We start from the raw sequence: 20,855 nt of genomic DNA on the forward strand, positions 1-20,855 counted from the left end.
AATATATATATTTACAATTTTTATACCTTTTTAATATTTTAATTTTTTGAATTTTAAAAATTAATTAATTATTGATGTGGCATCAGCGTGTATGCAATGTTAGTAAGGTTAACATTTTCATTCATTTTGGAATGATTTGATAAATAATACAAGTTTAAATGTTAAAAAAGGCGAAAAATTAAATGGAGGACTAAAATGAATTTTTTTTTATAAAATTGATTATTTCAAGTTATTTTTATAGATTAATTCAACGAAATTTATTTCCTTCACTTTTTCGAGAATGCAAATTTTATTGATTTCCTGTTTGGCTTATTATATGATATTGAGTAATTAACACAATATTGATGTTATTTATTCTAAAAAAATATTTATTTAAATGTCATTTCTAAATATATAAAATAGTGATTTTTCTAATGGAACATGAATAACTAAAAATAAAGATTGTAAACTTATTAAATTCAATCCGAAATTTGTTAAGGGAAAAATCTATGAATTTTTAATATGCAATTTGATATATGAACTTTGATTTGGTGCAATTACGCGTACCAAAATTTTATTGTTATTCAAATGTATACATAAAGTTTTAATTATGATCCAATCATACACATTTAAATAAATAAAGACATCACTTTATTCTTATATTAGATAATATAAAAATGCAATATCAAATATTATGTTAATAATTTATAATAACTTAACTAAATAAAAATTATATATATAAAATTACACATTAAACTAAAATTCATATATTATTTTAATATTTACCCTTTTTAATAACTAAAAGTCAGGCCCCTCCTCTCTAGTAAGTTCCCTAAACCCTCTCTCTCTTAAGCAATCCCTCGCTTGCCCTTTTATAGCTCTTCTCTCACTTATTTTCTTTATTGTGTCCTGTCATTTTTCCTTTATTTTCAAAAAATAAATTCAAGTTGATGGAAGAATAGCGTCTCTGGTGGAGGCTGCGGTTGCAGTGGATGTGGGTGCTACCGGCGGTTGTGAAGTTTGGAGGGCTGGCTCTGCGAATAAAATATTTGTGCTAATATTGAACTCCAAGGTGACGAAATAATATGGATTTGTTTGACAACAGAATGTGATTAAAATTTGGTAGGGGATATCTGAAATGATATGAAAATGGTAGCATTTGATCCAACTTGATTTGATTTTGGGTTTGGAGTCTTAATTTGAACATTATTTTAATTGCATAATAACAAGGTTATATGATACACCAAATATGCTTACAAGCTCTATTCTATGTATATTCTCTAGCTTAAAACGAGTTATATATAACCCATTACTGACCACTATTTAGTAGTCAACTCGATCAAAGATGTAATGAATTTATATACCTAAGTTTTGATTAAGAATGAATAAATATGAGCACCATGATTTCCAATTTTAGATCAGATTGAAACACTGTTAGGGACGCCCCTACATGTTACCCCAGGACCTGAGCTAGGTGCAAGCAACTCATATGGTAACACCCCGGCTCCGCACCGGTTCTTTAGATTAGGATCGGCATTCCTTTTCTCGATCTCTTTTTCTATCCGTCTGATCTCTGCTGAGAACCCATAAAAGGCTTCGATTATCTCGGCGTCACCAGACCAAATCGACGGATGCTGTCGTTCTCCTAAGTACTCCTCATCGGGTGAGTGTGTCGATAAGGTGTCGACCACGGCCATGAACTTTGTTGCTTGTAATAAACTTGGCAACGCTGATAGGAAATATTTTTGTGGATCAGCAAGGAAATTAGCATACTCGAGGTCGTTTTCATCGGGTATTAATCTCCTCATCAGAGGAGGACGGTTGGGGACATAGCCACCATAAGGGTACTGTCCGAAATTAAGTGCAGCGTGTTGGGCCGAAGCGAGCCAAATGAGGGTGGTTAGGATGGAAACTAGATCATCCGTTGTCTTCAATGAGGGCCACCACGACTCTTTGCTGAGATCAGCATGGCCTACATGGACAGACTCATGGTACCATTGCTGTAGCTCTCTGTCATTGCACACCAGGCTTGAATTCGGGTAGTAACGGTTCACATAGGTTCGAACCCAATTCTCGAGAGCATTCCATATCAGTAGCCCGTCCGAGGCATATGGGTAGTCTTCAATCAGGAGCTTGAGACCATGTGGCTGTGTTGGGTCAGGAACCGCAATTCCCCTGCATAATGAAAGGACAATTCTTTATGTTCGGTTCACTTCAAAGGTTTTCGTTTGTCAATTGTAACAAAACATAACTTCCATGTGAAGAAAGCAAAAATTGTCCATATGCTTCAATAGATATCCTGTTGAAGTTGAATTATTTGTTTTGTTTTCGTCTCAATATTGATAAAAAAACAAAAGATTACTCAGTAATTTACCTTCGGATTAGATCCGCAGGCAGGCCTTCCTTGTCGAAGCGCCAATGGCTCCGATAAGCAGCAGCACTCATCTCCATGCAGTAGCGACCGGGAGTGAAGCAGTTCTCGATAACACCATCAGCGCAGATCAAGCTTTGGCGAGCTAGGGCATTGATCTCTAGCGTATATCTCATGTGTGGATCCAAAAGCTTAAAGATCGGGTGCATTGCGCTCAATTGCCTATGTGCAGCCAATATAAAAGGCTCCATGCATGCATGTGTTCGTAACCTGTTTTATCATAAAATAAAATAAAAAATTCAGGTATTTCAGTTTATAGAAACAAAATCCAATGAGTACAGTTTGATGTTGAAACTTAAGCTCTTACCAGTGGTTAACCAATTGGTGAACACCAGCATCATTGGAGCAAACGTGAGCCTTAGCAAGCTGCCAAATCCAATTTGTGGTTGCATCAACAGGAGGTGTGACGACACGTTTGGATCGGGAATTTGGTGAGGTGTGAGGGAGGCTTAGTTCAATGGCGACTGGCTTGAGAGTCCCGCTCGGAGTCAAGAAAAATATGGTACGAGTAGCATATGATTTTCGGCCATCAAGAGCATTAATCCGATCAAGAAACGGTAGGTAAATGTCATGATAATCCACCATAAACAACTTGTTTTCATCCAAAGCCTGAATTCAAATATAAACAAAATAAAATTAATATCTTGGTATGGTAAATAAGAAAACAGAACTCTGATAAATTTAGTATAAGATTTTACCTGTTGAACAGTCATGCCATTAAGCTGGCCCGCAATGTGCTCTTCTTTGAGTGCAGATTCCTGGGGGCCATAGATCTCGGGGTCGAGCATGCTCACTGGTGGAAAAGACGCAAGTCTCTCGATGTTGACAGGGTTGACACCAGCCAATGCTTGGCGGCCAAATTCATCATCGCGCAACCAGGCAAACTTGTCCTCTGCATGTGTAGATCATATGTTTTGCCTTTAGAAAAGTAATCTTTAAGGTTATTTAAATGGAAACTGGCAAAAAAAAGTGAATTGTACTTACTGGAAACAACTTTAGGGGTTTCATATTTGAGGAGTCCTTCACTAGATTCTTGTAATTTGCTGACCATTTTCGGCAACTTCTTCACTGTTTCGTGAAAGCCTAATTTGAGAAGGAGCCCTTCTTTGTAAAGACCATCAATATCGGAAAAGGAGTTAAGGTCGCGGTTATGGGCGGAAATGCTGGCTTTCAACTGCGGCAACAAGTTGTGTAGCACTGCTCTAAGCTTCCCTGCAGAGAAAGCGTTCTGCTTCGACTCCTCAAATTGTTCATCTCTAGGCACGTAAATTGGCAATGGCTTCTCAACTCTGCTCTCTGCTTCCATGTCTGCCATTAACAAACGAGAATTAGAGTTCACAAAAGCATAGAAACTAAGATAATGAGTTACCATTACAACATGGAAAATGCGATCCATGTATTTACCTGTTTCACTAGGACCACGGCCAGTGCGACACCGTCTCGGGTAAGGCACTTTTTCACCACCGAGCATCGGCCTGGCATAATCAATGCCCTTGTCTGGATTTCCCAAGTCATTGTATACATCGAAGTCGTAAACCCTGTCAGAGAGTTTCCTCACACCTTTGCCATTGCCCCTCAGATCGTCTAGCTCTTTCTCTCTTAATGCTCTTAGACCTTTCGGTGTCTGGTCGGGTAAATAAGGCTGCTCAAACAAAAAGGGCAATTGAATATCAGAACTCATATCAAAACAACAACATTAACTAATTAGACAAGCCAATCCGTTACATATTCAAACATAATTTAATCTACTTGGTCAGATTAACTTGTACTAATACAAAAAGTAAACTGTTTTGAATTGTAAAAGATAATTGAAAATTCCAAGAAATGAAATTTGAGTGTCAGCTAGCTAAGCTCTGACTGGTTCAACTTTTCTTCCTTTGATGAAAATTCAAAAAGCTTTAGATATAAAGTTTTGACCATACTTTTTGTCAGTTGAACAGGTTGTCAAAGACACCCAAAAAAACAAGACCAAAGACTTGAAAACTGTCATGAATCACGGAAAATTAAACATTGGATGAATAAACAAAAATAAAGAGAGGCGTTATATGATGAACCTGATTGGTGAAGAAAATCCGTTTCCGAGGATGGTGTTTGTTGGATTGTACCCAAGAATTGCAGGGAAAATGCAGAGGACCATAAGCAAAATCTTCAATGGTGATGCTTTCCAGGAAAAATTCCTTTTGGTGCTTGTTGGTCACCGTGATAGCACCCGGCACTCCGAAATTCGAGTCCACCGTGAATTCCGCCGTGTAATAAACTTTCTCGGCTTTAACGTTTGCTTTCTTGGACCAATCCTTCAACACTGCTTCTTTGCTTCTCTTTGGAGCCATGGTTTCTTCAATAAACAAAAAAAAAAAAACCCAGAATTAGATAATGAAACCCAGAATTTATAAATTAAAAGAAAAGAAAAAAACAGAATTGTAGCAGGATCGTCTTACTAGGATCTTCTTCAGTACTAATGAGTTCCAAAACGACATTCCTTCCGATCATGTCGGTAAAAGCATCGAAATGCTTAACTAAAGTCTCTTTAAAATCTTCCTTGTTCTTGTTCCTGATAGTTATAGTAGCAGTCACCTTAAACTCAACAGCTTTTTCCTTTTGAGCAGGCACGGCTTTGGCCTCGGCTTTTATCAAGTCTTCACTGATAGCAGCCACCACAGGGACCTTAGCAGCTTTCCTCAAATGCACCCTTCTCTTTTGTTCCATTGGAACCCAGACAGGTTTAACAAAGAGGAACCGGTTCTGTTTCTGTTGGAAACCATAAGTTGAATTTAGAAACACTTTCGATGAAGACACAAATGAAGAACAACCCATCATTTCTTTAGCCACTGCCATTGTTTTCTGCTAACTCAAATTCCTCTCTCTGCCTCTCTTTCTTTATTTTGTTAGAGTTCTTGTGAAATGGAGATGATGGGCTTTCTTCTTCTTCTTTTTTTTTTTTTCCTTTTTCCCTTTATTTGAGAATCCAGTAATGGGAGATCTCTTATATATATATATAGATATAGATATATATAAATACAGAAACTGATGAAATGTTTGGAAGTTTGAAGAGGTTTGAATTGTAAATGGTATGGCTTTTCTCACCGTCCACACGTTTTTCAAATTCTTTTCGTGAATTTAACAGTAACTGACTTTTTTGGGGTTTTACAGTATTCTTTGCTACTGATTTTTTTTAAAATCAAATAAATTAGGCTGCTGAGTCAAAACGAGTTCCAGCTTTCCGAGTAGCGACGCGGTTGGGGGAAAGCAACGAGAAAGGGGGGCAGATGGGGGGTTGGTTTGCTTGAAATGACATTTATCTCCTTCTCTTCTTTCAAAATACTACTAGCTTAAAATATGCCATAAGTCCTTCTACTCTTCACAAACTTCAAATTTAATCCTTATATTTTTAGATTTCAAATTTCAAGTTTAATTGTTGATACTGTTAAATTTTTTGGTGTGATATTTTAAAATTAAAAAAAACCCACTTGATAGTAGTATAACTAAAAGAATATCATTGTAATGAACAAAATAATTTGAAATTTGAAATCTAAAAAATAAAAGGACTAAATTGTTAAAAATAAAAGTGTAGAAACTAAATTCAAAATTTATAAAAAAAATATACTTATACCATATTTTAACCATAATACCAATATTGTCCGAATCTACTTTGAAAAATATATATGGTCCAAATCTATAATTTATTGTTGGTTTTATTTTTTTTTTCTGATCGTATCAAAATTATCTCAATGAAGAGCAAATGATTTAGTATTGATAATATTCGTTCATCAAAAAAGTATTGATACTATTCCATCATAAGAAAAAAAAGAAAAGATAAAAGAGAATTTTATCAAAATTTTTATAGCGAAATTTGATAATAAATTATTTTAAAATGTAATATTTATGGGTAAAAATATTATAGAAGTCCCTGTATTAGGAGTATAATTGTATTTTGTCTTCTTTATTAAAAAAATAGGTAAATTACTGCATGTACATTAAAGTAGAGAGTAAACAAGTCTTTTCACTTAAAAATTTCATCTATTTGTGCTGTTAAAAACTAACATAACTGACAAAATAACCAGATAATGACATGTGGCGTGTCATGTATATTTCATGCTAACGTACATGAATCAATTTTTAACAGTAGAAATGGATGCAATTTTTAATAGAAGGGCCAATTCGCTAGTTGATCAACATATAGAGATTAATTTGCTCATGTTTTTAGTGAATGGGGCAATATGCAATCCGACTCCTAATACAGGGATCTCCATGATACTTTTATTAACATTTATGATAATTTTTTGAATTCGTAAACTTTTCGTTGACTATTTAATAATGAATTTGAAATTTTTTAAAATATTTTTTTGATTATATTCAATTGCAACTAATTTGCTTATAATATATGCATTTCATTCTTACTAATTACATAATAAATAAAACTCAAATTCAAAATTTTAAATAAATATTCGTTATACAATGCCTAAAACTACCTATAATTCCTCCTCACCTTTAAATAGAAAAATAGATGCGCTTCAGCGTGTTGAAACTTAGATCCTCCTACCCTAACAATAATGTCGATACCAACCAAACTAAAATTTATTCGGTTTAAATACATTTTCTTAAATGAAGTATTAAGGTATGATGACATGACATTATCAAATTGTATCACATCATCACCCAATATAATTTTATTAAAAATTTCTTTCAAAATTATTTTATAAGTAAATAAATAATATTTTAGAGAGATTTTTTTCTTAGCCACTTGTTTAGGAATTTCTTTTGAAAACAGCTATTTTTCTATAACTCCCTTTTTTTTTTTAAAAAATGTAAAAATATCATATTCTTTAAAAGAATCACTTCAAAATTTTATTTTGAAAATGTTTGTTTAAAATTATCGAATTTAAATATTTTAAATATTAAAATTTATATTTTTTTATATTTTAATAAATTTAGAAAAAAAATACAGAATCATAAATTTTGAACTCCGATCATCATGTTCTTTACTATTTTAACTTTACTTTTTAAATCAAAATTACATTTGGTTTTTATATTTTTTATAAATTTATTATATAATTTTTTTTCACTCTCACATATATATATATATATATATATATTAAAGAATGTGGTAATGCAACTACGACCAAAGTATATAATATAGTTTGAATATAAAACCTTATACTAAGAAATTGAGGAGTGATTTTAATATTTCCATTGAGAGGTTAAGATAGCAGACACAATATTTATAATAAGAAATATAAAACCAAAAATCATTATATTATAATATACATCTCAGCAATGGCAGACTTTATTTGTTTATTTATCCTTTGATGAAAAGCAATGACATATCACTGTATTAAACTAGCTTTAATTAAAAAAATAATGAAATAATTAAGACAAAATATAGCCAAATAAAACATTATATTGTAAGAACAAAGAGAGGGCATAAATTACCTTTGGGAAATGCAAATTTGGGGACGAATCAGCTTTTTGCAATAGCAATGGAGTCTTCTTCATCTTCAAAATTAGGTTTAGAAAACCAGCAAAGTTTGCAACAAGTGTTTATGGCTGTTTGCTTCCTTTTATATTTATAAATTTAGTCCCTAGCTACCATTTATGGTTATTATGGTAACCCATTGCGAAACATTATAATATTTCCTAAATAATTGGATTTTAATGGGTTAAAATTTTATTACTGGATTTTGTATTTGGTAATTAATTTTATTTGATACCCAAAATAAAATACCAAATCAGTCATTTTAATTTTTTTTAAAGAAATTACTAATATTGCATTTTAAAAACGGGTCCTACTTTTATAATAATAATAACATATAATTAACGTCGTTTCTCGTTCCAATTTAAATTTATCGCTAATTAATTTTTTTTAAAGTTTCATTAGATAGGATAGAAATTGCAAGTATAATCCATCAAGTATAATGGTATGTAAAATTAATTAACATAATGCGCAATCGACGAATAATAGAATAAAGCTAGACAAAATTTGAAAATAAATTAAGTAAAATGTAACATGATGAAAAAAAAACCCCCTCATATATCACAAATAAAAATGATAAAACTCGAACTCATTACATAGAGTCAATTTAAAAAAATAGTCACTTTTGTTTGTCTCACATTATATTTTAGTCACTTACGTTTTTTAAATGCCAATTTAGATGTCCTATATGGCAGTCCAAATTAATTTTTTTAATTAAAAACCTATTTTAATCCCAACAACTGGACATTCAAATTGATATTTAAAATCTATTTGGACTGCCACATTAGGAAGGTAACGGAGTTTAACGGTAGAGTGACCACTTCGTAACAAAACAGTAACATAAGTGACTAAAATGTAACATTTCAAACATAAGTGACTAAAATATAATCTGAGGCAAACAAAAGTGACTATTTTTATAGTTTATCATTTTTAAAATATATAAAAACAGTAAAGAAAATAAAAATAAACAGCTTCTACATCATTCCATCTATTTGGGCCCCGTTTATAAATGGAAGTATAGAATAATAATATAATGTCGGTTGGAATATTTTAACAACTAATTATAAAAATTAAAAGTATCACAAAACCCCTATATTATACCCTAAATTGCATTTTGGCCTTTTATCGAAAAAATAGATAAATTAACTTTTATAAGTTAGATGAGTGAGCAAAACAACTCGTCGATTAAAATTGCACCGTTAAATGTTTGTTTTGGTGTTTATATGAGGTATAATAACAAATTTAACATTCAACCTTTACACATTTATTTAATTTGACCCCTACTCTTTTATTGCAAGTAAATTAGAAATTTTTGAAACTAATAAGATTAAAGGGCCAAAAAGGCCTTAGTAAAAAATTTAAAATAAATCAATTAAGTCCTTTTAAAATTTACTAATCATAAAAAATATAAAAAAAATTATTAAAAAAACTTATAAATTTTAAAATTATAAAATTTTTATTAAAAATAACAATATCGATCCAATAAAAGAGTAGGGGCCAATTTTTTTAAAAAACTTATAATCATTAGATTTTAATGGGTTGATATTGTTATTTTTAATAAAAATTTTTGTAATTTTGTAATTTTTAAAACTTTTATTTTATAAAATTTGTTTATAATTTCTATGATTTTTAATAACTTTTAAAATTTAAAACTTGATTTTTTAAAATTTTTTAATAAGGCCTTTTTAACTCTTTAACCTTATTTAGGGGTGCATTATGTTCGGTTCAATTTTTGAATAAAAATTAAATCAAACTACTTCATTTGATTTTTAACTTTTGACACCAAGACCGTATGGAATAAAAACCAAAAATTATGGTTCAGTTTGGTGGTCTTTTAAAAAATTGGGTTTTGTCAAAAAAAAATTGTCACCTTATTGTTGTGAGCCTCCCAAAAAAATCTAATATTGCAGTTCTTGATTTTTTTTCATAACAATCATAATAGATTCATTTATACATTTATAAAGTGAATTAAATAATTAAATTAACATCATAATAATCCATAAGATCATTTAAAAATCATTTTAAGTTAAGCTAATAAGTTTATAAATAATTTAAAGTTGTTAAAAAAAGCTAATACATAAACCATTTATATACCTAATGTTTTGTTGTGTCATTTTTTTAATTAGTTATAACTGAGTCATTGCATACCTCAAAAAAAAAAAAGTCATTACAATATGCCAATATAATTGATCCACTTACTCGGATACAAAACTACACTTTCATAACTTTTTTACGAAATATTTCTATAACTTTTTGTATGATCACATCTAGTTTTTAATAACAATAATGCAATTAAATGAATTAGCCTATATTGACATTAAACTGATCAATTTATTATTCTATTAGGACTATGCCTTTAAATATAGATTTTTTTCATTCGATTTGATATGGATAAAATGGGTTCCATGTGGAAAAACTGAACCTAAACCAAATTGTGCGATTAGGGTGATAACATGTAATGACCCGATTTTCAGTGGTATTAAAAAAGACGGTTTGGGACTTCGTTTTCCGTAAATTGAGTTCGTAAATATTTAAAAGAGAGATTTGCAGAATTATTATTTTAATGAATTCAAATTCGGTTAAGTTATTTAACCAAAATTGTGAGAAATCATGGTTTAGGGATTAAATTGTAAAAGTTTAATGGTTATAGATTATTAATTAGATTAAGGATTGAGAACTTAAATTGCAATTACCCAAATGATTAAAATGACAAATAAACTTATTTTAAATAGATGATGATGTGATGTTAAATGTTATTAGTTTAAGTTAATTAAAGATTAAAGCTTAATTAAACATGATTAAGTTAAATAATTGAGTTTAATTAAAACTAAACCTAGCATATATACAATGTGATAGTGGAAAGAGATGAAACATCTTCTTCTTCATCATCTTTCACCACCGTCCACTATTGAAGGGTTTGGGAATCTTAGTTTTTAACTTTCGGCACTTAATTTCAAGTAAGTTTCTAGTTATTTTTCTTTAATTTTTTATAGATTTGAATGTTGTGGGAGCTTGAATTAGCAACCCATGTACTAATTTATAAATTTTTTAAACTTTTAAAAGTTGTCATTGTTGAGAATTGAATGAAATTGGTGTGAAATTATTAGAAACTAAGCTTAGTTTATGAAAAGGACTAAATTGTAAAGTTTAATACACGTCAAATATACTATATGCATGATCCAAGAAAAGAGCATTGGCAAGCCGTGAAATGGATTTTGCGATATATCCAGAATAAAATGGATATTAGATTGATTTTTTAGCAAGAATATAATCAGGGTATGGTTGGATATTGTGATTCAGACTATACTGGTGATTTGGACAAATGACGATCAACTACTAGTTATGTGTTTATTCTCGTAAAGGCACCAATTAGTTGAAAGTCTTTTTTACACTTTAGAGTTGTTTTATCTTCTATAAAAGCAGAGCATATGACTACCACAAAGGTAGTAAAAGAGGTAATTTGGCTTCAAGGGTTGCTTGGTGAACTTGACATTAAGCAGAAGTATGACAAAGTATATTTCGATAGTTAAAGTGCTATTCAATTGTTTTAAATATATATAAATTTAATGATTAAAATTAAAAGACTGATATATATATATAGTAAACTATGTTTGAGAGAAGCAACATTTAAATTATTAAATTTAATAAAGTTTATCCACGTTCTAAATAGGTGGAGATAGAGACTAGAGGAAAATTAGCCATGAAAGAAAATAAAAAGGCATTCCTAGTGGAACATAAATATGTAATTAGAAATAAAACAGAAACAACGAGTTAAGCGTGCTGAAATACCGGTGGCTATTTATCGCTCAAAAGGAAGGAATTTGGTTAGTGGGATTCGCATATGTAAGCAAAAAAAGTAGCATTTGTAGGCAGTTTAAGCTATTTGAAGTGGACTCTTTTTTTACGCCACTCCTACGTTTCATACCTTCTTCTTTTTAATACTAAAAGGGTGTTTGGTCTCCGGTGATTATCCAAAACCATTTACTTTTTCCTCTGAAATTAGCAACTTTTTATAGGGAAAAAATTATGGTTTAATATATAATTGTATATATGAATTTTGATTTTGTATAATTTTACTTATAAAATTTTGATTTGATTCAATCCTCGTAAATTATTAACACAATTATTGATATAACATCATTTTATGTTTACATATTACATACATGAATAATTATAATTATCCAATATAAATATAAATACAAATGAATGTATTTATTTCTTTAAACGTGTATGATTAAATCAAAATTAAAGTTTTAAGTATACATTTGAACCACAATTAGAATTTCACGTGTATAATTACACCAAATTAAAGTTCATGTATACAATTGCACATTAAATCAAAGTTCATATATAATTTTGAGATTTACCCCTTTTTATATCTACTTAGACCAAAATAAATGTATACGTAACCCACAAATAGTGGGACATAAACCTCCAATAAATATGGATTGATATAGGGGCCGAAATTAAATTATAATTTTTACGATAATAAAAATACAATTTCACCATTGTAGCACCCACCCTACATCTTTGTAATTTTTAAAGGATTAAATCAAAATTTTATTATTTTTATGGGTTAAAGTGTAATTTTACTTTTACTAATTTAAAAGACCTAAATTTAAAAAAAATCATTTTAGGGGGGCCAGGGCCACAACCAACCCCTCACTGTGCCCCTGAATTGATAATTGACACATAATTTACACAGAGTAATGCTTGAATTTAGAATCATAAAATTCCTAAAACCTTAACCTTACCATTAAGTCAAAACCATTAACTTTCAAATAAATTTATTTTCTATTTTTTATTTCGTATTTTAATCAATTTTTTCATCAAAATATTCTAAATAACGGTAACTAATTGATTCTACGCAAATGTAATGTAATGGATTTATCTCAAGTTAATATATAACTTAAGTAATTTTAAAATTCTTAATTTTAATTGAAGATAAATATGTATTTTTTTAATGAAAAAGTTAAAGATAATTAATTTTGTAGTATTTTAATATTAATTTAAAATTTCTTTTTTATTATAAATGGAGAAAAAAAATAGATAAATAATAGTATAGTTGTCTATTTATTTAAAATTTACTTATTAAATGGATGTAAAACAAACTACAATAAAATTTCACCAATTTCATTATTTAAATAAACCTATGTAAAAAAAAAGAAAAAAAGAAAAGAAGATAAAACTGCAGTTGCAAAATTAAATGTTAACCCACCAAGGAGTTGTAAATTCTAAATCCGAAGCGAAATGTGAGAAAGTTGTTTTTAAAATAATTTCTTTGATTATATTTGATTTTTTTACATACTCTTTTTTCAACTAATATATTTCATGTCCATATTAATTGAGTTAGAATGTAAGAATAATTGGATGGAATGAAGGAAAAAAGAGATTCTAACTCAAGAATAGAATAATTATTATGAGTGCAGTTTTCAAGATTGATGTGCTTGATTAATGAGTTGTGTACTTTTTCTTTTCCTTTTGTTTTTTCCCTGAACTTTAGATCGCATTTTCCGTCATGCTAAATTCTCGGGTCAAAATTGGAGTTAAAGAAAATTCATTAATATAAAATAGAAATGAGCAGAATGATTGAATAAAATTATAAAAAAACAAAGGGAAAAAATGGCTTAGGCCTAGGGTTTTAGTAACAGTTCATAAAATCAATAGTTGGATTTAGAAATTGACAAATTCAATATAAATGAAAACAAAATAATCACCAAGATTTAATGTGTATCATATTTGATTTTAAATTCACCAAAAGAAGTAGAAATCTGTTGGAGTAAACCACTTAGCCACTGGTTTCGTCTCCACTAATATGCTATTTCTATTCCTTTGTTTCATTTTAACCAAAGAGGTTTCACAAAGTAGATGGCTAGAACGTGAGCACCTATAACTATAAAACTTATTATTATTATTTTTATATTTTTTTACAGATAAGTTAATGAAGTCTTGGCAACATTGACAAATGTCGAGGTTTGAGATCTTGAACGCTTAAATTTGAGTCTTGTCATGTGCAAATGTTATGTGTGAGTTCTCTTTCAAATTATTCTGAGCTTAAGTTGTAGCATAGATGGATTCTATCTAAATTTAATTTAATTTAGATCCGAATATATTTTAATTTTCAATATATTATGTTTTATATTGAATTTATTCTAATTCTAGTAGATGTTACATATTATTTGTGATTTGTACCTATAATTTAACTCATAAACTTGCTTCATAAATATATTTTTTTAGATTTTAATAGATAAATGAGTAAAATTCAAAATTAAACCGTACGTTTATTTTTCATATTTATTAATCGATTAATTTTTTATATCAAATCAATAGTTAAATATTTTAATTTACTCAAAATGTAATGTTAATAATCTATGATGAATGAGTATGAAATTAAACAGTTGATTCAAATATATATATATTTATGAGAAGGGTGCACTTACAGTGTAAAAATTAAAGTAGTTAGAAATTTTAATGATCAAATTGTTGAATTTATCAATATAATTGTACTTGTCATGTATGTAAATTTTCGAACCGAGTTGACATCTCTTTCGAATTAATCTAAAATACTCTATATATTAATATATATTCAATGGTTGAAATATTTTACATAAAACAAATAGTTAAAAATTTTAAATTTACATCAAATTTGATATGTATGACCTACACGAATAGACCATGAATATAATGGTTGGATCATTAAAATATTAATCATTTAAAAAATTATGCAAGTGTGTAAAATTACTTTTGTTTTTACACCGTGTAAGTGTATCCCTCCCCGAAAATTGTAGGAATTGCTAATAAAATTCTAGGGATAGGGTTTGTTAGTTTGGTAATTAAATTAATTATAGAGGGATAATGGTTGATAATTATGGTCGTGTATATTGTTTTAATATTAAAAGACACACACACACACACAACAATTCCATTGACAAAAACTCTACTTTGACCATTGTGTTTATTCCCTTAATTCAAACCAGACATTGAAATTAAGTAATCAAAACCTAAAAAGAGAAGAAGGAAATTAAGGTAGAAACATCCTGCATCCATTCATGCCTTTAATATTCAAAACCTTTGACTTAATATAAATATAATTGGTGTCAATTAGATGGTCGCAGCGTGGAGCACCAGCATCATTTTTTGTAGCACCAACCTACCCCTACCCCATGCATGCAAACATATTACCAGCTTTATGTAAAATATATTTGATTCCCATTGTTGGATTCAAATTTCCAAAAAAGAAAACATTTAGATTTTATAGCTTAGGTTGTTATGCATATTATTTTGGGCATGTTTTTAATCCCAACACAAAATAACACAATGTGGTATATGTTAAAAGTGATATATTTGTGACATGTCAATGTTTGCATATCACTATCAACTTAATTCTATGTTCAACATTAAAATTTCTCTGTTCATACGGAATTGAAATTTTCAAAAATTTTGATAAATAAAACAAATCATGCTAAATTTGTTTCCATTTTAAATCGAATTAAATGTTATTATATTTATAAGATTTTAAAATTAATTTCCTTTTTCTTTCTCTTTTATTTGTCAAAATTTAAAAAGAAAACGAAATCTAAAAGAATTTGAACAAAACGACTAGACCGATTTAGGTCTTAATTTAGAAACGAAAACATTGACCAGGAGAAAAGTCAACGAATACCGAACAGCACCGTCCACGAAAACTGCCAGAGAAAGAAAAAACGGCTGCCCAGCTGTAGCGACTCGAATGACCGAATTGCCCCTATGAGGTGGGCCGCTATTTAATAAGGTGTAAGTGGATTGGGCCACCGGCCTATGGCCATCTTTGTCCAGAAGCAGACGATTGTTAAGGAAACAACTGAGATTTGCTGGAACCCTAAAATAATTGATGAAATCATTGAATCCATCGTCTACTCACTCACCGGCCGTTCATGTTAAATATGTTCTTTTTTTATAACCACACGGTTTGATAATTTTATTTAGGTTCATAGACGTTGAATCTCGTCTCAATCATCATTTGTGTCAAGACTATTCGGAATAAGTTCCTTGGCTTGGACAGGGCACTTAATCCATGTAGCTATTCCTAGATCTTGGGGGAAATATGTTCGATGGAGTAATTTCTTAGATGTATTACTGCATCCCCAAGAGTTAGGCCATTTTTTTAGGTCAATGAAATTTTTATGTTCAAAACCCCGATTCAAATTATCATTTATTTGGTGCCTCTCAAGGATTAAGAAGTGTCATTCTAACCTTGTCGGGAAATTCCATCCACAAACACAAAATTTATAGCTGACTAATATTGCACGCCTGTCGCAAAAAATTTCTCTCAGGACTTTATGAAATTCACTTCTACTCTTCCAATAACTTAGGTTTTTGTTTTTCTTTCTAAAATGTGAAACATAGGTGCAGTTAGAAGGGCCCATGGTTTATAATAAAAAAAAACAATGAAACTCTAGAATTAAAAATGGAAAGGGATTTTGGAGGTTGATGGCAGAGCAAATGTCAAAAGGAAAAGGACAGATATATCATATCAATATGTAGGAATAGAAAGAAACATATAAAGTTTCCAAAAAACAAAGAGGCCTCCATAACCAAACATTGCATGCATGTTTCACGAGGACAACTCCTTATTTGTTCTACATGTTCATCATTGCTTTTTTCTTCTTTTTCTAATATTAGTGGATTTGCATATCATTTGTTTTTTCTTCAAATCTTAAACCACAAATAAATAAATTCTCGTGTAAAATGTGATTTTTACGTGACTCCAGAAATTCTTGGATTTTATACATCGTTTTCATTCGAATTTTCCCAATTATTTTCTTTTCAAAATTCAGCCCCTCAATTTTTTTTTTAAAAAATTATGTCAAAAATTATAAAAAAACTAATCATATCATATATTGTTGGGATTGACCCGTACAAGCGACGAACAAGTAAAATAGAGAAATCAAACACACAAATATTTATGTGGAAAACTCTTTCGGAGAGGATAAAAACCACGAGTAAAAGAGACTTTGGCTTTTCACGAAATGAGTAAACAAATGAGAATACAATATGGAGAAAATAAACCTAAATCTACTAAATATACAAATCCAAACCCCGAATAAAAAGCCCTAACCCAGGAACAAAATTCTCTCCATAGTTACCACGAAACTCTCACTAAAACTCATATGCAACTACATCTTGTTGCCCTCAAGAAAAACCATTGTTGATTGACATATCAAAACAAGGATAAAATGACCCCTTTAAATAGGCTTAGATTGGAGTTCTAAGCATACTAAAATGTCCATGGTATAGTTAGACTCCAACTGGGAGAAGCGGTCCTGCTTGAAGTCTAAAATGTGGCTGCTAAATAGGAGAACACGTCGTGACATTATGACGTGCAGGCTCTCCTCGTCTTGATGTTGATGCCGCATTTGCCTGGGGTTTACATTGCGTTGTCTCAACGATCCCTACCTACTCGTCACGACACCGGGCCTGTTTTGGCCCTTCTCTGGTTGTTCGTTGATTGTTGTCTTAAGTGCTTGCAAATTTTTCGATAAAGACGAGGCACACCCCAAACAAACTGATGTAGAGATTCAAAATTGTGATAAGTGGATACCCTCCTTGATTAACACATCATTAGTATTATTACTAAAATTTGTGACATGTAGGTGAAAGAAAAAAATTAATATATTTAAATTATATTTATACAAAAAAAAACAAAAACAAAGATTGAGTTAGAGATAAAATGATAAAGTGTTTGTAAGTAAATTATCTTTAGGGTTGGGTTCAAACCTTAATCATCACATTTTTATTTATTTTATTTAAACATTCATATAAAAATAGTAAAAGACAAAAATACCATTATATCAATATTTAATCTTTTATTAAAAAAGGTTTTAAGTAATTCCCTCACCAAGTTGGTGTCAAGTTGACTTATGTCACCAACTCCGTCAACCACATTTATAAGTATAGATATATTTAACGGTTTAAAGTTATCTACGTAAGTCAAATAGTTACGTATTCTTAATGTATACAAAACTTCTGAATGAAACATTAAATATGACGATCTGATATTTAAAATATTGATCATACAAACAATTATGAAAACGTAAAACTATCTAATTTTTACATAGATGTAAGTGAATCTCTCCTCAACCAAAATTAATTATCGAACTATCTCAATTTTTCATATCACTAAAATGTTAATTTAAAATTTCTCCGAAATTAACTTTGAACTCAACTAACAATTTATAGCTTTTATATTTAAGTATGGTTCATAAATCTAATATTTTATATTTTACTTTTTCCAATTCATCTCAATGTATGATATATATATATATTAAAATATTATTTATTTATGTACTTTTCTTCCTTTCATCAATTTAATAAAACAAAATAATAATCTATCTCTTTATGGTATATCCAAGTTTCTATATTAAAATTCATGCAATATTATCACTAATTAATTTTAACAACTTCATTAAAAATATTGTTTTTTAATGTTATTGATAAAAAAAAATACATACAATCCTTAATTCAACTTGTAGTTAGACAAAAGAGTGATATGGTTGGACTAAGTTCACAAGCCTAGCCACCTAACCCGTGACCAAAAAATAAAAAAGTTCAATACAGAAGTGATTGTCCATCAATTAGATACCACAATTTATAAAGATCTTTAACCAGAAGTAACTACAAGTCTATGAACTTAGCCACTTCCACTTAATTTTATGGATAGCCACTCAAATTGATTTTCATTTTTTTTATAAGTTTTATCACGTAAAAATATCTTATTTAAAATTAATTTATTGTATGTATAAAATAAAAAGAATATTTGAGTCATGAGGTGTGATGCGATGGGTGTTCATCTCATTTCTTAATTATATGATTCAGGGTTCGATCCTCACTTATGGGAATTGAGCACATTTTATGATCAATCTTTTATTTTTTCAGAGAGCACTTGCGACGAAAAAATTAATCATTATTACCGACAATGAACATTGAGCTATGATACCATATTAAATATCCAGTTCACGATCTTTTTCTTTTTTCAAACTCATATCGTTAAATAGATGGGAGATCCACTAAGAGACCCAGGGGGCCATAGTCCTCCCTAAAATGGTAAACTTTCAATTTAAGTCTTTATAATTTATAAAATTTTAAATTAATAATGATAAAATTATATTTTGGCATCTAAAAATTTAAAACTTATAAAAATATAAACTATTAAAATAATAAAATTATATTTTTACTATCGTGAAAATATATAATTTAATTCTGACCAAAAAAAATTTCTACCTCCACAACCTGAGATTCTATCATGTGATTTGCTGTTGAACAAACCATGCCAATGTGACAGTTGAATATGGGGATTAAGAGGGACTCTATTATTGGGCTGTATCAGGTCTAACTTGTTAGATTTCTTTGGGGATGAATTATTATTAGGCCCATAATTTACAATCTGCTCTCTCTTTCCTCCAAACTATCTTCATTTCTTTGTCAACTGCTTCAAATTTGAGTCCATAGATTTTTTTTATTTTAAATTTTATAAAATGTGGCTTTGTCAATATTTATTTTAGTTTAACTTCAAATATATTTTCATCATTAGTCTAATTATACCTTGTGATGATTAATTATAATTATTTAAAAGTATAATGATTATACTTGTAATCCTAATAAAAAAATTTTAAATTAACACATTTAACTTTTACCCAAAAACTATTTAAAATAATATAAAATCTTATATTAATAAGATTAAAATTGATAAATAAATATTTTTTTAAAAATTAATATTTACTTTTTATCAAACAAATAATTATATTCAATATTTATATTTTACTAATTTACAAAATAATTTTTATAATATAAATTCAACCCATACTTAATTTTTTAGTTTATCAAATAATACCTTAATCTATATACTTTAATTTTTTTTAAGTGTAATGACTAAATTTCAAACTTTACCAAAATACAGGGATTATCAGCATATTTTGACCTAAAAAAAATTGCATTCACAGATTTTTTTTAAGTAGACCAATCAAGTTATTAATAAATTCAAAAAATTTGTTAAAAAACTCAATTCAATTGGTCTTTAGTCTAGTTTAATCGGTTCGTTTCGATTTACGAATCAATCAGTTCAGTTTCTTTCTCTAGACCTATATGTCAACTAATCTGAACTTACTCAATCTATTCTATCGATCTAATCAGATTCAGCAATGACCCTCTTTATTCTAAAAGATGCAAGCAAAACCATATTAGAAATTTATTAAATTTCAACTGATGAAATTTAATTCAGGTATTTTGATCAAACCATCACAAATGAATATTGAGATGGGATTCACTGAAGCAGTCGTCAGTAGGAGTGGGAGGCAACCTTTTTTTTTTCTTTGTGAGAAGATGATGTCAACATGGTGGCCACTAGTCCCATGTGATTCATAGTATCCATTTGTTTGATAATAGCTATGAAGCACATGGTGTAAAATTTGGTGCTTTGTTGAGATGGAACCAAAGGAATATATTGATGATGCAGATGTTGAATTCAAAGGGGGGTGGGTGTGTATCCTTCCAAATTTCCATCTCTAAAATATGTGATTTTTTTTGCATTTTATCATTGGACCTATCTGCCACCCTTTACGTAAGTATCAAGCATCACATGACCGGCCATTTCTTCCTATATCAATTATATTAAATTCCACATGATGTATTCAACTTATGATCGATGGAGATCACAAATTGGTTTTAACCTTCATAATGTTTTAATTTAAATTTTCAAGTATGATATTAAATGTTAAACCGAATCTAATGTGGAAAATAGGTAAAACAAGGGTAAAAATATTATAGAGATCTCTATATTGGAAGTGAGATTGTATTTATTCCTTCTATTAAAAAAATGGACAAATTAATCCTTGTATGTTAGATCAAAGAGTAAATTGATCTTTTCTATTAAAAATTTCATCCATTTGTACTGTTGAAAACTGGCGTGGTTGATAGAATAACCAGACAGTGACATGTGGC

General features: G+C 29.4%; 1 protein-coding gene across 1 annotated transcript; it reads right to left on the reverse strand.

The window, feature by feature from the left end:
• Positions 1-1,173: 1,173 nt before the first annotated feature.
• On the reverse strand, positions 1,174-5,558 carry LOC107915240 (linoleate 13S-lipoxygenase 3-1, chloroplastic). Its single transcript, XM_016844403.2, has 8 exons — positions 4,849-5,558; positions 4,465-4,745; positions 3,815-4,052; positions 3,395-3,718; positions 3,109-3,302; positions 2,718-3,019; positions 2,354-2,620; positions 1,174-2,154 (listed from the first exon to the last, which is right to left on the reverse strand). Exons 1-8 carry the CDS (start codon positions 5,243-5,245, stop codon positions 1,398-1,400), a joined length of 2,760 nt encoding a protein of 919 aa, XP_016699892.2. The 5' UTR covers positions 5,246-5,558; the 3' UTR covers positions 1,174-1,397.
• Between the last annotated feature and the right edge of the window lie 15,297 nt (positions 5,559-20,855).

The sequence above is a fragment of the Gossypium hirsutum genome, chromosome D10 (assembly GCF_007990345.1).
Source record: "Gossypium hirsutum isolate 1008001.06 chromosome D10, Gossypium_hirsutum_v2.1, whole genome shotgun sequence".
Taxonomy (NCBI): domain Eukaryota; kingdom Viridiplantae; phylum Streptophyta; class Magnoliopsida; order Malvales; family Malvaceae; genus Gossypium; species Gossypium hirsutum.